Source organism: Anomaloglossus baeobatrachus, chromosome 3 (assembly GCF_048569485.1).
Source record: "Anomaloglossus baeobatrachus isolate aAnoBae1 chromosome 3, aAnoBae1.hap1, whole genome shotgun sequence".
Taxonomy (NCBI): Eukaryota; Metazoa; Chordata; class Amphibia; order Anura; family Aromobatidae; genus Anomaloglossus; species Anomaloglossus baeobatrachus.
Genome location: NC_134355.1, coordinates 378668336 through 378689426, shown reverse-complemented (window position 1 = coordinate 378689426; position 21091 = coordinate 378668336). Strand labels below are relative to the sequence as shown.

The following is a 21091-nucleotide window of genomic DNA, read 5'->3' as shown; positions in this document are numbered from 1 at the left end:
GAGGTTGAGGTCCCATGGTTCCAGCGGCCGTTTGTACGGGGGAACTAGATGGGAAACGCCCTGGAGGAAGGTCTTGACTTGCGGTTTTTGAGCCAGGCGGCATTGGTAGAAGATTGAGAGCGCTGAGACCTGCCCTTTAAGGGAACTGAGAGCCAACCCCGCTTGCAAGCCAGACTGTAGAAAGTCGAGAATTCTGGGGATGGCCAGAGGCATAGGCTGGACGTTAGTTTCCCTGAACCATGAAAGGAAGATTTTCCACGTACGGTGGTAAATGTGGGTTGAAGCAGGCTTTCGGGCGCTGATCATGGTGGAAATAACCGCGGGGGAGAATCCCGCTCTTGTTAATATCCATGCCGTCAGCTTCAGGGCTTTGGAGTTCTGATGGGAAATGGGCCCTTGGGTCAGCAAGTCTGGGATGTCTGGAAGGCGCCACGGTGCGTCTGTGAGCATTTGTACTAATTCGGTGTACCAGGCGCGCCTGGGCCAGTCCGGTGCTATCAGTATCACCGGGACTCCCTCTGCCTTGATCTTCCTGATTACCCGCGGCAGCAGGGGTAGAGGTGGAAATATGTAAGGCAGGCGGAAGTGGAGCCAGGAGCAGACTAGAGCATCCGCGCCGATGGACTGCGGGTCGCATGACCTGGCTATGAACGCGGGTACCTTTGCATTCAACCTTGAGGCCATTAGGTCCACGTCTGGTGTGCCCCAGAGAGTCCGATTGGACTCGAATCTGACGACTCGCTAGCAGAGGGCAGAACGCTCTGAGCGCGAGGAAGATCGCGCGGAGTTCCAGGATGTTGATGGGTAGGAAAGACTCCTGGGGCGTCCAACGTCCTTGAGCAGTGTGGTGCCGGTACACTGCTCCCCAGCCTAGGAGGCTGGCGTCTGTGGTCAGGACCAGCCAGTTCACTGGGAGAAAAGATCTCCCCTTTGATAGGGATGAGGACCGAAGCCACCAGCGGAGTGCGTACCTGACTGAAGGCGTCAGGTGAAGGTCTGTCCAGGGAGAAGGGGCTCTTGTCCCAGGCCGCTAGAAGGGCTAGCAGCAATGGGCGGAGGTGCAGTTTAGCAAAGGGTACTGCTTCCATAGCCGCCACCACCCTGCCGAGCACTTTCATGCTGAATCGAATGGAGCGAGACGGAGGACGTAGAAGGCAGCGTACCGCTCATTGAAGAGCGAACGCCTTGTCCTGAGGGAGAAGGACCAAGCCCCGACGGGTGTCCAGGGACATGCCCAGGAAGGTGATGGATCGTGACGGGATCGGGGATGATTTGTCCAGATTCACTAGCCACCCTAAGCGGGATAGGGTGTCCATAGTGATCTGTACGCTGGTTGAGCAATCGCGGAAGGAGGGGGCCTTGATGAGGAGGTCGTCCAAGTAAGGGAGAACGACTACTCCCCTGGCGTGAAGGACGCTCATGGCGGCCGCCATGACTTTGGTGAAGACCCTTGGTGCGGTGGCAAGGCCGAAGGGTAGAGCTACGAATTGAAAGTGGGAGTCCTGAATTGCGAAGCGGAGGAACTTTTGGGGATCTGGGGCGATGGGTATGTGCAGGTACGCGTCCTTGATGTCTATGGAGGCGAGGAATTCCCCTTCGACCATGGATGCAATAATGGACCTTACGGACTCCATTCTGAATCTCCGTACGTGCACATGTTTGTTTAGGTGTTTGAGGTCCAGGATGGGTCGAACTTACCCATCCTTTTTGGGGACCACAAAGAGGTTGGAATAAAAACCCCCGAACTTCTCGTCGTCTGGGACAGGTATTATCACTCCTGCTGTTTGGAGCGAGTGGATTGCTGAGAAAAAAGCTTTGCGTCACTTTCGAGTCTTTGGGGGGTTTGAGAGAAAGAACCGACTCAGGGGTCGGGTCCGAAATTCTATGTGGCAACCAGAAGACACAAGGTCTAACACCCATTTGTCGTCTGAGGCGGCAGCCCAGATGTGTTGAAAGAGCCGCAGTCGACCTCCTACAATGAGTGTGTCTTCCGGGGCGCCAAAGGAGTCATGGGGGGGAAAACGTCGTGGCCGAGTCTCCCTAGTCCTGGACAGTTTCGGTCTAGGCTGCCATGACGAAGTGGGTTTCGGGGAGAGCTGAGAAGGTCGGTCCCTGCGTAGTCCGCGGCTGGTGGCGGGGACAGCACGGGATGTCGACCAACCAAATGAGTTCCGAAAGGAGCGGAACGAGGACTGTGGACGTCTGGTGAAGGACGTCCTGGACTTCAGCTGGGGGGGGGAGGTACTCTTTCCTCCCGTGGCGTCAGAAATGAGCTTGTCCAGACGTTCGCCAAACAATCGGTCTGGAAAAAAGGGAAGGACCGTGAGAGACTTCTTGGAGGCAGAGTCCGCTCGCCATTGTCGGAGCCAGAGAGCTCTACGGATGGCTATAGTATTTGAGGCGGCAAACGCTGCGCAGGTAGCAGCGTCCATGGAGGCCTGGATGAGGTACTCCGCCGCAGCGGCAATTTGAGCTGTTACCTCTGTGAAGGCATGAGTGAACTGGGATTCCTCAAGCGAAGTGTTAAGGGATTCTGCCCAGACCTGTCTGTCGGGTCCTTGATGGAAGAACCATCGGATAAAGACAGGAGCGTCTTTGTGGTAAGGCGGGAGACCGGGGGGGTCGACAGAGGGCAGGTGAGGCAAAAGGGTACCGGGACTCCATGAGTTTTTGGTTACCGAAGCGCCTGTCAGGCTTCTCCCTTTGCTTTGTGAGGATATCCTGAAACTCTGGGTGATCATTGAAAACCTTTTGGGGTTTCCTTGCCCTCTTAAAGGAGACCGCATGGTCAGTGATAGTGGATGCGGGATCCTCCACATGCAGAGTTTGGTTGATTGCTGCTATAAGGGAGTTTAGTGCAGTTTGATCATCTGGGGGTGATGAAACCAAGGAATGCTCCTGGTACAAACAGCATTCTCCCTCCTCCAGCTCATCAGAAGCCGTGGAGCGTGTGGGAGAGCCTGCCCTGTGTGCTCCCGAGGGAGAGCCCGCTGGAGACACCTGGCCGTGTGCTCTTTTCCTGATCCCTGCAACCGGTGAAGCATGTGCCCGGATTACCTCAGAAGGATCCTCCATAGGGGTATCCTCAGGCTGCGTTCCGTCCAGGGACCCAGAAGGGTGTGGAGGACGACATTGCATAGCCACAACCAGATTCTGTGACAGTTTTTCCATGGATTGGGACAGAAACTGTGCCCATTCCGGTGGGCTGGGGGCCCTAGGCTCTGGGCTGCCGGTTGCGGCGGTGGTGGCAGGGGGTTCTTGGGGGGCTATAGGGGCACAGGACTCACAGAGAGAAGAGGTGTGTTTACGTGGTAGCTCAGCGTGGCAGGCAGTGCAGGCTGAATAATAGACTATGTGGGCCTTAGTACTCTTAGTGCCCTTAGATTTCTACATGTTCCTAATAGGAGTATGCCAGGAGGGGGAGCAATGCTCAGCAGAGCTACAATTGAAGCAAGCACCTCACCAGAATCAGGCAATGGCCCTGTCCTCAGGAAGGATTAAGCTCTATGAAGATCTTCGCACGCTTTCCTGGAGGGGGCGGGGCTTATCGCGGCCGCGGGGCTTAGCGCTAAAAGAGCGGGAAGATGAGTCAGTGCGCCCCCCCCTGCTGTGGGTAGTAAAAAAAAAAAAAACGGCGGGAAGGGAGCTTCTGAGTTTTCCTCCCTCTCCCTACAGTCAAGCACACAGCTTGTCACCGGTGGTTATCAGCCGGCTTTTCTGCTAGAGCAAATAAACAGAGCAGATAATAAACAGCGTGAGTCCCTGAGCCCTGGGCCGTCTCCCCTGCCACCTCTCCCCTGCCACCGGGAAATTATCTGCAGGACTTTCTGCAAACAGCAGAACTTCCCCCTCCTCCAGCCAGCAAGCTAGAGAAAGTTAACACTGTGTGTGCTGGATCCTTGCTCCTTGCACATAATAAATACTGTAAATGTCCTGGGAGCCTTCTCTGCAGCGTCTTTTCTCCCTTTGTCTGGGAAACCAGTCAGGGGGAATCTCACCTTAAAACACTGCTTTCCAGGCAGTGAAAATAGCAGAGTCAGCTTGCTGTGTCGGTGTTATATTCAACTCCGAGCCTGCAGAGAGGGGCTGAGGAATTGGGCTATAGGTGCACAGGCCTCTACCCTGGGCTTTGGAAAATCGGTGTCTGTGGAACCCGTCGTCCAGCCCAGGATCCAGCGTCGCAGGAGGGGGTACGTGTAGGCAACACTTCACGTTCCCGCCCGTTGATGGTAGTGGGAGATCGGTCCCAGTGTGAAACAGTCACCCTCAAAAAATAACAAACCTTGAAAGGAAGTGCCTCCTACAGACACTAAGCTAAAACTGAGCTTGCCTGGCCCGGCCAGGGGGTGTATACTGCAGAGGAGGAGCTATGCTTTTCCATCTACTTAGTGTCCTCCTATGGATAGGCAGCATAACACCCATGGTCCTGTGTCCCCCAATGAGGCGTCAGAGAAAGTCACTTTATAAAAAAAAAAACCTAAATCTTATGACCAACTAAGCTTTCTGGGCTACCTGGATGCTGCACTACTATCAGAAGAGCTGCTTCGATTCCTTTTCTTTTTCCGCTTTGTTATTGAGTTCCGCTGATGGAATTTGATTGCTGCCTGATAGTCTGTTAATATAGTACTGGCACGCTCCTCAAAGAAAGCTGAGAGTCGCAAACTCATGCTGTATATCTAAAGGAGATGAAATGAATGGATTAAAAATGGCGTGCATGATTACAATACATAATAGTATGTTCACAATGATAACCATGGTTATATAGCTAGGAATGTATATTTTATACAGGGAAAGTGTGTATAGGTTAGAGGTCTAAATTCAAAATTAAATTTATGCTCACCTTTGACCTTTTGCTTGGAGTATAGGCCTTTGAGTTGCTAAAAATCAACCTTACATCTTTGCAAAGTTCAGTTGGAGAATCGTAACTACCAGCCTCCAATTTCTCTCTAACGGTTCCAAAATCCATTGGAGTGTCAATAATATCTCGATAGTCCTAAAAAAGGAAGAGAAAAAGGAGATATTAGAAGGAAAAAAATGACGACTGTGGAAGAAAAAAAAAGGAAAAGGTAAAGAGTGGGGCTGGAACAAAGAAGGGAATTTTGTTTACTTACCGTAAATTCCTTTTCTTCTAGCTCCTATTGGGAGACCCAGACAATTGGGTGTATAGCTTCTGCCTCCGGAGGCCACACAAAAAGTATTACACTAAAAAGTGTAACCCCTCCCCTCTGCCTATACACCCTCCCGTGGATCACGGGCTCCTCAGTTTTGGTGCAAAAGCAGGAAGGAGGAAACTTATAAATTGGTCTAATGTAAATTCAATCCGAAGGATGTTCGGAGAACTGAAACCATAACCAAAAGAACAATTCAACATGAACAACATGTGTACACAAAAGAACAACCAGCCCGAAGGGAACAGGGGCGGGTGCTGGGTCTCCCAATAGGAGCTAGAAGAAAAGGAATTTACGGTAAGTAAACAAAATTCCCTTCTTCTTTGTCGCTCCATTGGGAGACCCAGACAATTGGGACGTCCAAAAGCAGTCCCTGGGTGGGTAAAAGAATACCTCAATAAAAGAGAGCCGAAAAACGACCCCTTCCTACAGGTGGGCAACCGCCGCCTGAAGGACTCGCCTACCTAGACTGGCATCTGCCAAAGCATAGGTATGCACTTGATAGTGTTTTGTGAAGGTGTGCAGACTAGACCAGGTAGCTGCCTGACACACCTGGTGAGCCGTAGCCCGGTGTCGCAATGCCCAGGACGCACCCACGGCTCTGGTAGAATGGGCTTTCAGCCCCGAAGGAAGAGGAAGCCCCGAAGAACGGTAGGCTTCAAGAATTGGTTCCTTGATCCACCGAGCCAAAGTTGACTTGGAAGCCTGCGAACCTTTACGCTGGCCAGCGACCAGGACAAAGAGCGCATCTGAACGGCGCAGGGGCGCCGTGCGAGACACGTAGAGCCGGAGTGCTCTCACTAGATCTAATGAATGCAAATCCTTTTCACACTGGTGAACTGGATGAGGGCAAAATGACGGTAAGGAGATATCCTGATTGAGATGAAAAGGAGATACCACCTTAGGGAGAAACTCCGGGACAGGACGCAGAACCACCTTATCCTGGTGAAAAACCAGGAAAGGGGATTTGCATGACAGCGCTGCAAGCTCCGACACTCTTCGGAGTGAGGTAATTGCCACAAGAAATGCCACCTTCTGCGAAAGACGTGATAAAGAGACATCCCTCAGCGGCTCAAAAGGTGGTTTTTGAAGAGCCATTAACACCCTGTTAAGGTCCCAGGGTTCCAGCGGACGCTTGTAGGGTGGAACTATGTGGCAAACTCCCTGCAGGAACGTGCGGACCTGCGGAAGCCTTGCCAGGCGCTTTTGAAAGAAGGGAATTTTGTTACTTACCGTAAATTCCTTTTCTTCTAGCTCCTATTGGGAGACCCAGACGATTGGGTGTATAGCACTGCCTCCGGAGGCCACACAAAGCAATTACACTAAAAAGTGTAAGGCCCCTCCCCTTCTGGCTATACACCCCCAGTGGGATCACTGGCTCACCAGTTTTAGTGCAAAAGCAAGAAGGAGGAAAGCCAATAACTGGTTTAAACAAATTCACTCCGAAGTAACGTCGGAGAACTGAAAACCATTCAACATGAACAACATGTGTACCCGAAAAACAACCAAAAATCCCGAAGGACAACAGGGCGGGTGCTGGGTCTCCCAATAGGAGCTAGAAGAAAAGGAATTTACGGTAAGTAACAAAATTCCCTTCTTCTTCGGCGCTCCATTGGGAGACCCAGACGATTGGGACGTCCAAAAGCTGTCCCTGGGTGGGTAAAGAAATACCGCATGTTAGAGCTGCAAAGACAGCCCTCCCCTACGGGGAGGCAACTGCCGCCTGCAGGACTCTTCTACCTAGGCTGGCGTCCGCCGAAGCATAGGTATGCACCTGATAATGTTTGGTGAAAGTGTGCAGACTCGACCAGGTAGCTGCCTGGCACACCTGTTGAGCCGTAGCCTGGTGTCGTAATGCCCAGGACGCACCCACGGCTCTGGTAGAATGGGCCTTCAGCCCTGATGGAACCGGAAGCCCAGCAGAACGGTAGGCTTCAAGAATTGGTTCTTTGATCCATCGAGCCAGGGTGGCTTTGGAAGCCTGCGACCCTTTGCGCTTACCAGCGACAAGGACAAAGAGTGCATCCGAGCGGCGCAGGGGCGCCGTGCGGGAAATGTAGATTCTGAGTGCTCTCACCAGATCCAACAAATGTAAATCCTTTTCATACCGATGAACTGCATGCGGATAAAAGGAAGGCAAGGAGATATCCTGATTAAGATGAAAAGAGGATACCACCTTAGGGAGAAACTCCTGAATGGGGCGCAGCACTACCTTGTCCTGGTGGAACACCAGGAAAGGAGCCTTGGATGACAGCGCTGCTAGTTCGGACACTCTCCGAAGAGACGTGACCGCTACCAGAAAGGCCACTTTCTGTGAGAGTCGAGAAAGTGACACATCCCTCAGAGGCTCGAAGGGCGGCTTCTGGAGAGCAACAAGGACCTTGTTTAGATCCTACGGATCTAACGGCCGCCTGTACGGAGGTACGATATGACAAACCCCCTGCAGGAACGTGCGCACCTGAGAAAGTCGTGCTAGCCGCTTCTGAAAAAACACGGATAGTGCCGAGACTTGCCCTTTAAGGGAGCCGAGCGACAAGCCCTTTTCCAACCCAGATTGCAGGAAGGAAAGAAAGACAGGTAACGCGAATGGCCAGGGAGATACTCCTTGTGCAGAGCACCAGGATAAGAAAATCTTCCACGTTCTGTGGTAGATCTTAGCAGAAGTGGACTTCCTAGCCTGTCTCATGGTGGCCACGACCCCTTGGGATAATCCTGAAGACGCTAGGATCCAGGACTCAATGGCCACACAGTCAGGTTCAGGGCCGCAGAATTCCGATGGAAAAACGGCCCTTGGGACAGTAAGTCTGGACGGTCTGGTAGTGCCCACGGTTGGCCGACCGTGAGATGCCACAGATCCGGGTACCACGACCTCCTCGGCCAGTCTGGGGCGACGAGTATGACGCGGCCGCAATCGGATCTGATCTAGCGTAACACTCTGGGCAAGAGTGCCAGAGGTGGAAACACATAAGGGAGCCGGAACTGCGACCAATCTTGCACTAAGGCGTCTGCCGCCAGAGCTCTTTGATCGCGAGACCGCGCTATGAAGGTCGGGACCTTGTTGTTGTGCCGATACGCCATTAGGTCGACGTCCGGCACCCCCCAGCGGCGGCAGATTTCCTGAAACACGTCCGGGTGAAGGGACCATTCCCCTGCGTCCATGCCCTGGCGACTGAGGAAGTCTGCTTCCCAGTTTTCTACGCCCGGGATGTGGACTGCTGATATGGTGGATGCTCTTTCCTCTACCCACATCAGAATCCGCCTGACTTCCTGCAAGGCTTGCCGACTGCGTGTCCCTCCTTGGTGGTTGATGTATGCCACCGCTGTGGAGTTGTCCGAATGAATTCGGATCTGTTTTCCTTCCAGCCACTGCTGGAAGGCTAATAGGGCAAGATACACTGCCCTCTAGGGAAGTTGTCTTCCCGTCCCATTGGCGGAGAATGTCCCATTGAAGTGGACGCAGCTGAAACTGCGCGAACGGGACTGCCTCCATTGCTGCCACCATCTTCCCTAGGAAGTGCATGAGGCGCCTTAAGGGGTGCGACTGACCCTGAAGGAGAGACTGCACCCCTGTCTGTAGAGACCGCTGCTTGTCCAGCGGAAGCTTCACTATCGCTGAGAGAGTATGAAACTCCATGCCAAGATACGTTAGTGATTGAGTCGGTGCCAGGTTTGACTTTGAAAAGTTGATGATCCACCCGAAAGTCTGGAGAGTCTCCAGCGCAACATTCAGGCTGTGTTGGCATGCCTCTTGAGAGGGTGCTTTGACAAGTAGATCGTCCAAGTAAGGGATCACCGAGTGTCCCTGAGAATGCAAGACTGCTACCACTGCCGCCATGACCTTGGTGAAAACCCGTGGGGCTGTCGCCAGACCAAATGGCAGAGCTACGAACTGGAGATGGTCGTCTCCTATCACGAAACGTAGAAAACGTTGGTGCTCTGTAGCAATCGGCACGTGGAGATAAGCATCTTTGATGTCTATTGATGCAAGGAAATCTCCTTGAGACATTGAGGCAATGACAGAGCGGAGGGATTCCATCCGGAACCGCCTGGCGTTCACATGCTTGTTGAGCAGCTTTAGGTCCAGAACAGGACGGAACGAGCCGTCCTTTTTTGGAACCACGAAGAGATTGGAGTAAAAACCTTGCCCTTGTTCCTGCAGAGGAACAGGGATCACCACTCCTTCTGCTCTTAGTGAGCACACCGCCTGCAGAAGGGCATTTGCTCGGTCGGGATGTGGGGAGGTTCTGAAGAACCGAGGCGGAGGATGAGAACTGAATTCTATCCTGTACCCGTGAGACAAAATGTCTGCTACCCACCGGTCTTTGACCTGTGGCAGCCAAATGTCGCAAAAGCGGGAGAGCCTGCCACCGACCGAGGATGCGGAGGGATGAGGCCGAAAGTCATGAGGCAGCCGCCTTGGAAGCGGTTCCTCCGGTTGTTTTCTTGGGGCGTGAATGAGCCCGCCAGGAATCTGAGCTCCTTTGCTCCTTCTGAGTCCCTTTGGACGAGGAGAATTGGGTCTTGCTGGAGCCTCGAAAGGACCGAAACCTCGACTGCCACTTCCTCTGTTGAGGTTTGCTCGATCTGGGCTGGGGTAAGGAGGAGTCCTTACCCTTGGACTGTTTAATGATCTCAGCCAATTGCTCACCAAACAGTCTGTCTCCAGATAGTGGCAAGCTGGTTAAACATTTCTTGGAAGCAGAATCTGCTTTCCATTCCTTTAACCACAAGGCTCTGCGCAAAACCACAGAGTTGGCAGACGCCATTGAGGTACGGCTCGTAGAGTCCAGGACAGCGTTGATAGCGTAAGTCGCAAACGCAGACATTTGCGAGGTTAGGGACGCTACTCGCGGCACTGCTGGACGTATGATAGAGTCCACCTGTGCCAGGCCAGCTGAAATAGCTTGGAGTGCCCACACGGCCGCGAATGCTGGAGCAAACGACGCGCCGATAGCTTCATAGACAGACTTTAACCAAAGGTCCATCTGTCTGTCATTGGCATCTTTAAGTGAAGCCCCATCTTCCACTGCAACTATGGATCTAGCCGCAAGCCTGGAGATTGGGGGGTCCACCTTTGGACACTGGGTCCAGCGTTTGACCACGTCAGGGGGAAAGGGATAACGTGTATCCTTAAGACGTTTGGAGAAACGCTTATCTGGATAAGCATGATGTTTCTGGACTGATTCTCTGAAGTCAGAGTGGTCCAGAAAAGTACTCAATTTACGCTTAGGATACCGGAAATGGAACTTCTCCTGCTGTGCAGCTGCCTCCTCTGCTGAAGGGGCTGGGGGAGAAATATCCAACAGTCTATTGATGGCCGCTATAAGGTCATTTACCATAGCGTCACCATCAGGGGTATCTAGATTGAGAGCGGTGTCAGGATTAGATTCCTGATCACCCACCTCTGTCTCCTCATACAGAGCCTCGTCTCGCTGAGACCCTGACCAGTGTGATGACGGCGAGGGTCTTTCCCAGCGAGCCCGCTTAGGCTGCCTGGGACTGTCATCCGAGTCAGAGTCTTCAGCCTGTGATGCCTGGGACCCCCTTGAAGTACGGATTAGTTCCAACTGAGGGGGACCGGGGAGCATAGACACAGCAGTGTCCATGGTCTGAGAAACTGGCCTGGACTGCAAGGTTTCCAGGATTTTTGTCATAGTCACAGACATCTTATCAGCAAAAACTGCAAATTCTGTCCCCGTCACCGGGGCAGGGTTCACAGGCGTCTCTGCCTGGGCCACTACTACCATAGACTCTGGCTGACGAAGTGGCACAGGGACCGAACATTGCACACAATGGGGGTCATTGGAACCTGCCGGTAGATTAGCCCCACATGCGGCACAAGCAGTGCGTACCGCCTGTGCCTTGGCACCCTTGCGTTTTGCGGATGACATGTTGTTGTCTCCTCAGAGCAATGAGGGTATAAGCCAAGAAGCGACTGTACAGTGCAATATAAATATATATGGTACAGGGAAAAAATGCACCAAATAACACTGTGGCACTAGTGGGGCCAGCACTTATGTGCAGCTTACCGCCCGCATAACCGCGGGTGTGTGGTCGCCAGAGTCCCTTGTCTGAGTCCCCCAGAGCCTGTGTCCGTTCTCCAGCCAGACTGCATGCAGGAATGGCTGCCGGCGTCCTGTGGAGAGGGGCGGGCCCTGGGCGTGTTGAGACCAAGAGCGGGAAACTTGCGTCCCCACTGTGCCCAGTGAGAGGGCTGGAGTATGTAAATAAGACTCCAGCCCTCGGCGCTGGCTATAGAACAGCGTCTCTCCCTTTCCCGGAGCGGCCGGCGCGGTAGTTCCCAAGACATAAAATCACTCAGCTAAGCTGCAGTGACTCTAACCCAAGCGCGCAGCGCTAGTGCCCCCGGCGCACTAGCACACCCAGCAAGCCTGGAGTGTGCGTGGCCTGTCTGTGCGGGGACACAGAGTACCTGAACGTTGCAGGGCCTTGTCCCTGACTGTACTCAGCTCCTCCAGCAGGGTCTCTGGGTCTGTGGATGGAGCTCGGCCTCAGGGTTTGGGGGCCGGTAAGATCCCACTTCCACAGAGCCCCTCAGGGGGATGGGGAAGGAAAGCAGCATGTGGGCTCCAGCCTCCGTACCCGCAATGGGTACCTCAACCTTATAAACCGCAAGTGGGGTGAGAAGGGAGCATGCTGGGGGCCCTATATGGGCCCTCTTTTCTTCCATCCGATAGAGTCAGCAGCTACTGCTGACTAAACAGTGGAGCTATGCGTGGATGTCTGACCTCCTTCGCACAAAGCAGAAAACTGGTGAGCCAGTGATCCCACTGGGGGTGTATAGCCAGAAGGGGAGGGGCCTTACACTTTTTAGTGTAATTGCTTTGTGTGGCCTCCGGAGGCAGTGCTATACACCCAATCGTCTGGGTCTCCCAATGGAGCGCCGAAGAAAAATACTGAGAGCGCCGATACTTGTCCCTTGAGAGAGCCGAGTGACAAACCCTTGTCCATTCCGGATTGAAGGAATGAAAGAAAAATGGGTAAGGCAAAAGGCCAGGGAGTAAAACCCTTATCAGAGCACCAGGACAAGAAGATCCGCCACGACCTGTAATAGATCATGGTGGACGTTGGTTTCCTGGCCTGTCTCATAGTGGCAATGACATCCTGAGATAAACCCGACGACGCTAGGAGCCAGGACTCAATGGCCACACAGTCAGGTTGAGGGCCGCAGAATTCAGATGGAAAAACGGCCCTTGTGACAGCAGGTCTGTGCGGTCTGGAAGCGCCCACGGCTGACCCACCGTGAGATGCCACAGATTCGTGACCACAGCCCAGGATGGGGGCAGGAAGAATTTTCCCTGCGATAGAGAAGTGGGAAGAAGCCACCACTGAATAGAGGTTTTGGCTGCAAGGGAAAGACGTTCCTGTCGAGGGACGTCGACCTCCTGTCCCATTTGCGGAGAATGTCCCATTGGAGTGGGCGCAGATGGAACTGCGCGAAGGGCACTACCTCCATCGCTGCCACCATCTTCCCCAGGAAGTGCATGAGGCGCCTCAAGGGGTGTGACTGACCCCGAAGAAGAGATTGCACCCCTGTCTGCAGCGAAAGCTGTTTGTCCAGCGGTAGCTTGACTACCGCTGAGTGAGTATGAAACTCCATCCCGAGGTAAGTCAGTGATTGGGTCGGTGTCAACTTGGACTTTGGGAAGTTGATAAGCCACCTGAACTGCTGGAGAGTGTCCAGAGCGACGGTCAGGCTGTGTTGACACGCCACCCGTGAAGGTGCCCTGACTCGGAGATCGTCTAAGTAAGGGATCACCGAGTGGCCCTGAGAGTGTAGGACCGCCACAACGGATGCCATGACCTTGGTGAACACCCGTGGGGCTGTCGCCAAGCCGAAAGGCAGTGCCACGAACTGAAGGTGTTCGTTCCCGATGGCGAACCGCAGGAAGCGTTGATGCTCGGGTGCGATCGGCACATGGAGATAAGCATCCTTGATGTCGATTGATGCTAGGAAGTCTCCTTGTGACATCGAAGCGATGACTGAGCGGAGAGATTCCATCCGAAACCTTCTGGTGCTCACATGCCTGTTGAGCAGTTTGAGGTCCAGAACGGGACGGAATGATCCGTCCTTCTTTGGCACCACGAACAAGTTGGAGTAGAAGCCGTGACCATGTTCCTGAGGGGGAACGGGAATCACCACTCCTTCTGACTTCAGAACGCCCACAGCCTGAAAAAGTGCGCCGGCCCGAGAGGGGGCGGAGATGTTCTGAAGAAACGAGTCGGAGGACGAGAGCTGAACTCTATCCTGTAACCGTGAGACAGAATGTCTCTCACCCATCGGTCTTGGACATGTGGCCACCAGGCGTAGCAAAAGCGGGAGAGCCTGCCACCGACCGAGGATGCGGCTAGGGGATGCCGAGAGTCATGAGGAGGCCGCCTTGGAGGCAGTGCCTCCGGCGTTTTTTTGGGGGCGTGACTTAGACCGCCACACAAAAGAGTTCCTCTGGCCCTTCTCTGGCCTGTTGGACGAGGAGGATTGGGACTTGGCTGAGGGCCGAAAGGACCGAAACCTCGGTTGTATTTTCCGTTGCTGAGGTCTCTTCGGTTTGGACTGGGGTAAGGACGAGTCCTTCCCCTTGGATTCCTTAATAATTTCATCCAATCGTTCGCCAAACAATCGGTCGCCAGAAAACGGCAAACCGGTTAAGAACTTCTTGGAAGCAGAGTCTGCCTTCCATTCGCGTAGCCACATGGCTCTGCGGACTGCCACCAAATTAGCGGATGCTACCGCTGTACGGCTAGCAGAGTCCAGGACGGCGTTCATGGCGTAGGACGAAAAAGCCGACGCCTGAGAAGTCAAAGACGCAACTTGCGGAGCAGAGGTACATGTCACCGCATTAATCTCAGACAAACAAGCTGAGATAGCTTGGAGTGCCCACACGGCTGCAAAGGCCTGGGCAAAAGACGCACCTGTGGCTTCATAGATGGATTTCACCAGGAGCTCTATCTGCCTGTCAGTGGCATCCTTGAGCGATGAGCCATCTGCAACTGATACTACAGATCTAGCCGCCAGTCTAGAGACTGGAGGATCCACCTTGGGACATTGAGCCCAACCCTTAACTACGTCAGAGGGGAAGGGGTAACGTGTGTCATTAAGGCGCTTAGTAAAGCGCTTGTCCGGAAAAGCTCTGTGCTTCTGGACGGCATCTCTGAGGTTGGAGTGATCGAAAAACGCACTCCGTGTACGTTTGGGAAACCTAAACTGGTGTTTCTCCTGCTGCGAAGCCGACTCCTCTATAGGTAGAGCTGGGGGAGAGAGATCTAGCACCTGGTTGATGGACGATATAAGGTCATTTACTATGGCGTCCCCTTCAGGTGTATCAAGATTGAGAGCAACGTCAGGGTCAGAGCCCTGAGCTGCGACGTCCGCCTCATCCTCCAGAGAGTCCTCAAGCTGAGACCCCGAGCAGTGTGAGGAAGTCGGGGAAGATTGCCGGTCTGGGACTGTGGTCCGTGCAGGAGTCCTCCACGTAAGACCTAGGGGCCACCCCGGGAGCACGCTGCGGCGCAGACCGAGAGGGGCCTGGAGGCGATGATCCAACAGTGCCCGGGGCCTGTGTAAGGACCGGTCTGGACTGCAAGGCTTCTAGTAGCTTGGCAGACCATTTGTCCATAGACTGAGCCATGGATTGTGAAAGCGACTCAGAGAGTTTCTCAGCAAAACCTGCAAACTCTGTCCCTGCCGCCTGGACAGGGGAAGCAGGAGGGTCTGCCTGAGCCGAGGGGCCCACTAGTGACCGAGGCTCCGGCTGGGCAAGTGCAACAGGGGTCGAGCATTGCTCACAGTGAGGGTAGGTGGAACCCGCAGGTAACATAGCCCTACAAGAGGTACAGGTTGCAAAAAAAAAACCCTTTGCCTTAGCGCCCTTGCTCCTTGTGGACGACATGCTGTTGTCTCCTAGGAGAGTGATCACTGAGGGTATATAGCCAAAAGCAAACAACCCGGCCGAACAGAGAAAATATATACAAATATATATATATATATATATATATATATATATATACTCCGGCACCCTAGGGGGACCAGCACCGGGTGACCGGTGTGGCTTACCGACCGCCCAAAGCGGAGTGTGTGTCCACCAGATTCCCTGCCTTAGGTCTCCCAGAGCTCGTTCCTGAAATCCTCCACCGGCAGAATGTTGTATAAAAATGGCTGCCGGAGCTCTCAGGGGAGGAGGGAGCCGTGGGCGGCGACTATTAAAGTGCGGGAATCTGGGGCCCTACAGTGATCAGTGAGGGGGGGGGAGGAAACCTAAAGTATGCTCCAGCCCTCACTGCCGACGTCAGGTCGACCGTCCCGCCCTTACCCCTGACTGGCAGGCCCGGGGGCGGGAGTTATGGTACTAGGCCGCAATGAAGCCGGGGACTAGATTTAATACCGCGGCCGACAAACAGGCGCGGTCGGCGCGGAAGTCCCGGTCTTCACAAACCAGCAGCTGCTGCAGCGTCTGTGAAACAAGCGCTCCATGCACCGTCCCCATAGGGACACAGAGTACCTTTAGATGCAGGGCCCTGTCCCTGAAGATACATAGACTCCTGTCCGGCAGATTCCCACAGGGGCTGCGGAGGGAGCCCGGACCCAGTGAATGGATGACCGGTTAGGATCCCACTTCACCCAGAGCCTCTAAGGGATGGTGAAGGAAAAACGGCATGTGGCTCCAGCCTCTGTACCCGCAATGGGTACCTCAACCTTAACAGCACCGCCGACTTAGTGGGGTGAGAAGGGAGCATGCCGGGGGCCCTGTGGGGGCCCTCTTTTCTTCCAACCGATAAAATCAGCAGCTGCTGCTGACTAAAATGGAGATGCATGAGTGGATGTGTTCCTCCTTCCACACAAAGCAAAAACCGAGGAGCCCGTGATCCACGGGAGGGTGTATAGGCAGAGGGGAGGGGTTACACTTTTTAGTGTAATACTTTGTGTGGCCTCCGGAGGCAGAAGCTATACACCCAATTGTCTGGGTCTCCCAATGGAGCGACAAAGAAAAGCCCCGTGTCTATCCTGCGACACTAAGCAAAAAACTGACTAGTTTCCTACCGGTAGGTGAGTATATACTACTGAGGAGGAGTTAACATTTTAGTTTTTTTGCCTAGTGTCGCCTCCTAGTGGCAGCAGCATATACCCACTGTCTCCTGTGTCCCCCAATGAAGGCTCTGAGAAAAAGATTTTACAGTGAGTAAACAATCTTTATTTTATTTTCTAGCAAACAAGCTTTTAGAGAGGGCAACAGAGTGTATGAGTCGCTCTGCTTTCCCAGAGACCGAGGGCAACAGAATGTCACTCTGCTTTCCCTCAAAGAGACCGTGACCACAGAAGATGGACAAAAAGATCACCGGTCGTCTCTCAGGCCAGAATGGCAAGATCTTTAACCCTAACATGTCGAAGTCCCGTGTCTATCCTCCTGCGACACTAAGCAAAAAACTGAATAGTTTCCTTCCGGTAAGTGGGTATATACTACTGAGAAGGAGTTAACTTTAGTTTTTTGCCTAGTGTCACCTCCCAATGGCAGCAGCATATACCCTCAGTCTCCTGTGTTCCCCAATGAAGCGATAGAGAGAAGTATTTAATCAGAAAACACAGTATATTAAAATGTATCTTAAAAATGCACCAACATTTTTATCCACTCTTAGAAAGACCATGGCATTTCAATTCAATATGAATTTAACGAAGATTAATAAGTTATCAGTGGCATCTAAATTACGTCAACTCCAGTACAGCTTCCTTACACAGTAGATACAGTGACAAACTCTAGAGCCAAAAAGGTGTTTGGCGGAAATTGACTTGCCAGTGTTGAAGAGAGTGCGTGGAAGATTCAGACACTCCTGATTCATGAAGAGGTGTTTCTCCGAAAATAAGACAGTTTCTTATATTATTTTTCGCTCCAAAAGATGCGCTAGGGCTAATCTTCAGGAGATGTCTTATATAAAAATTGTGTACACTCACCGTAAAATCTTTTTCTCAGAGCCTTCATTGGGGGACACAGGACACTGTATTTTGTGTTGGTGTCAGTGATTGTAGCTTGTGTTAATGAAATAATGAATATTCATCCCAGAGCGTGTCAGCGTATATTTCTATGTGGCTGTCACGCTCGGGTGAGGAGAGTCCCCAGCCAGGGCGAGCATTGCGCTGCATTGCTTATATAGTAACTATATATTCCCCAGCACTTTACAGAGGTTATCACTGTCCCCATTGGGGCTCACAATCATATCCTTGAGTGAGTTTCCTCCAGGTACTGCTGTTACCTCCCTCACCCCAAACTCAGGGAGAAGATATAAATATCTGCAGGGAGATTGTAAAATTTAGTGACAAAATATAGAATTAGTGGAGGACTGTTGAACAAGATCTAGGTCTTTTTTCTACCTATGTAACTATGTTGTCCTTGGTAGGATATTAATCCAGGACCCCAGCACTGCAAAGCAAAAGTGCTAACCACTGAGCCACTGTGTTGCCCATATAGGATGTGAACTGGTTATTTAAATATCATGCTAAACAGCAAATATTTCAAGGGTAGACATACATACATATATGTAAAAATAGGTAAAGATTTATATATGGGATCTAGCTCATAATTCCAATATGCTAGAAATGGGAACAAATCTTGTGAGAACAGAATCCATTTTGTTCTCTCTGGTATCAATCTTATACTTGACTTTGACATCACAGTGGTCGAATAACACTGAATGGTCGGGGAAGTTTCACATTTCTGTTCACGCCTCTATTATTCCTATAGCCATAGGTGGAGCAAACTGTTCCTTTGTCTGTTACACATTTAATGTGTCAATATGTGCTAATAAAGGAGAAGTCGTGTCTAGTACACCATACAAGGATATGCTGTATTGATTCTTCTAGACCTCACAAGCATATTTTAATATAATGAGTGGGGGAGGTTCATGTTTTCTATTTATACCCCTAAAGTTCCAATTGGTTCATAGTTCAGAGATAACTTTCCCTTTGTCTGTGACCCCATTTAAAGGGGCTACATGTGCTTATAAAGGAGAAGTCCTGAGTGCACCACACAAGGCTGTGCTGTATACAGTGTGTCCACCCTTATCCTGTCCACCGCGATTAACTTGAGAATGGCGGCAGCTATAGGACTAGAAGAGGTATAGTAAGTCTATCTAGGTATAGTAAAGTATCCATGCGCCACGCAATGAAACCACCTATAGCGCCACCTGGTGGAAAACAACGGAGTTAGCATTTTTATCTCGAAAACGGAACCAGAGAGAAAAAAAGTGAACTACAAAGTTGCAGGGTATCATCAATTCAATACATATCGACACCTTGCATACAGAAATGCTATGATTAGAACGTGTAAAACTCACAAGGCTGCGGATGTGAAGCGATACCTCATGGAGACCTTACTACAAGTCACTGGGTATGGTGGCTGTGTGGAGTGGCCTCCACGCTCACCTGACCTGACCCCATTGGACTTCTTTCTGTGAGGTCACCTGAAACAGCAGGTGTATGCGACCCCTCCACCAACATTGCAGGACCTATGACGGCGTATCACAGATGCTTGTGCAAACGTGTCAGCTACCAATGTGTCACCTACAACATGCAGCAAGATACAGTATGCTGTCCAGAGTCCAGATGTGCATTGCAGCTGACGGTGGCCACTTTGAGCATCAAAGTTAAATGAGGTCCATATGCGTGACCGTGATTCAATGTTTTTTTGGGGGGGTCCTGGGTTTCATATCATAGCATTTCTGTATGCAAGTTGTCGATTCGTATTGAATTGATGATGCCCTACAATTTAATTCACTTTTTCTCTATCTCGTTCCGTTTTCAAGATAAAAATGCTAACTCCGTTGTTTTCCACCAGGTGGCGCTATAGGTGGTTCCATTGCGTAGCGCATGGATACTTTACTATATCTAGACACCACTTCTATGCCTATAGCTGCCGCCGTTCTCAAGTTAATGGTGGTGAACAGGATATGGGTAGACACACTGTATATTTCCCGAGCGTTCGTAAAACAAATCTTAATACTTGGAGTTGGAAAAGTATAGAAGGAGTGTCCTTCACTCGCATCTTCTGAAAGCATCATTCCAAAACAGCAGTAAACAAGTGGTCTTTGCAGTCCAAATATATGTTCCAGTAAGATTAAGAAATAACATGTCTCAAAAGAATACTAGTATCAGAAACTAGTGCTTCTATGTCATAAGCTAGCAGACTGCATGAAGAAAAACCGACGAAAGCTGCAACTATTTAAGGGGTAGCTCCAAATCTAATACAGCAGAGGGTACTTACTGAATACTCTATAAGATCAACTGGATGTCGGAAAGGTTCAGAGTCTTCACACTGGAAAATCAGGTTCAACAACTCTTGGCACTGCTTCATCCAAGACTGCAAATCGTAGGAGTGTGCTCTGCTTCGTAATTTGCGTCTTGGCTGGTATTCCTGAAATAAGAGCAGCAACAGCGCTGCTGTTATATGCTGTATTGGATGAGAACTGGTTGTGCTGTATGTAAAGTAATCGCTTTATAAATTGTACAATTAGTCCTGTGAAAGTACTGTCTTGATGAGAAGCTGGAGATAAAAAGTAGTCTGCATCAGTGACTTGGCTTTCAGTAGGTAAGCAGTTTACTAACATTACCTTTCTCTTCCTTGTAGAGGTTCCAGGCATTTCAGCGTCTTTCTCTTCTTCCTTTAAGATAAAGTCATAAAATTATATGGCAGACAAATATATTACCAAAACACTCCATTTTAAAGGAAGTTTAATGTAAATGACCTGAGCTGTCCTACTAACCCATCTGGGTAATACACATGACTAATGCAAAGAAAACCTGTCAGGTGCAATATGCCAATATGCACACAGAAGCACGAGCAGTTCTGGGTACATATTTCTAATCCTTGCCTAACTGTCCTAGCATCTAGTAGCATAGATAAAGAGTTTAGAAAAAGTATTTCTAAAGATCTTTAATGTTATGCTAATGAGTGCAGGGATTAGTCGCAAGGGTGTTCGTTCCTGCGCTCATTCCACCCTCTTCGCATGGTAGCGTGCCCACAAGGGTGTACTAACCTGCTGTTCAATGCAGCATCATCAGCTGTGAGGCGCGTACCTGTGTCTGCTGTCATCGCTAATCACAGAATGCCCCTCACTTCCAGTCTGGAAGTTCTGGGACTTCTGATCAGTGGCGACAGCGGACATAGGCAAGCGCGTCACGTCACCACTGATGATGCTGCATTAAATAGCATGTTACTACACTCCCTGTGGGCATGTGTGCCGCCCCTGCAGCAGTCGAACTGCTCAGGTCCGGGGTTTGCTGTGGCTCGAGGGTCTCCGGACCAGGGGGCGTGCGGCCGCTCAAATGTAAAGGGGGCTATTTACAGGGGGTAAGAGTTCGTAACGCCACCCGTGGTTTGCGGTAAGGGGTGACCCGCCGCTGCTGAGAGTACTCGGGGAAGATGGAGTGGGGCAGCCAGATGACGTTCCCTCCCCAGGTAGGGGAGGCCTCAGGACTCTGGATGGTGGAAGTGTAGGGAAGCGTGGTGCAGATTGGACACAGGGGAGGGCAGCGTACTCACTCAGGCTGTGTTGATAGTTATGCGACCATAAAGCAGACTGACACAGAAATAAACAAAGTCTCGGGGTGCTGCTGCCACTTCAGGGGAGCTCGTTCGGGAGTCCGCTCCCGTTGGTATTGCTGATGGTCTGTACCCTGCCTCCATGCACTAGAATTTAGATGTTCTGAGTGACCCCTCAGCTTGAAGCTGTCCGGGTCCCGCTCCCTACTGTTAAGTAGGGAAGTGGTGTTCTCCATGGCTGACACTTGTAAGGATTTCAGTGGGCCACATAAGCTGGAAAGCCCTATCCCCCTCGTTGTGTTGGCGCCTTTGATCTCTGAGCTCTTGGGGAAAGTTCATAAAGAGACTATCTTCCACAGGTGAATTATCAGGTTG

At 51.5% G+C, this 21091-nt stretch overlaps 1 protein-coding gene across 2 annotated transcripts in view; it reads right to left on the bottom strand.

Annotated features, from left to right (window-relative positions):
• PHIP (PHIP subunit of CUL4-Ring ligase complex) overlaps positions 1 to 21091 on the bottom strand; it is a 311948-nt gene that overhangs the window by 26817 nt on the left and 264040 nt on the right. For both annotated transcript variants that reach the window (XM_075340176.1, XM_075340177.1), the window contains exons 34-37: positions 19785 to 19835; positions 19439 to 19588; positions 4841 to 4993; positions 4513 to 4676 (exon numbers count right to left, since the gene is read on the bottom strand). In XM_075340176.1, the coding sequence (XP_075196291.1) occupies positions 4513 to 4676; positions 4841 to 4993; positions 19439 to 19588; positions 19785 to 19835 (518 nt within the window). The remainder of the gene's footprint in view (positions 1 to 4512; positions 4677 to 4840; positions 4994 to 19438; positions 19589 to 19784; positions 19836 to 21091) is intronic.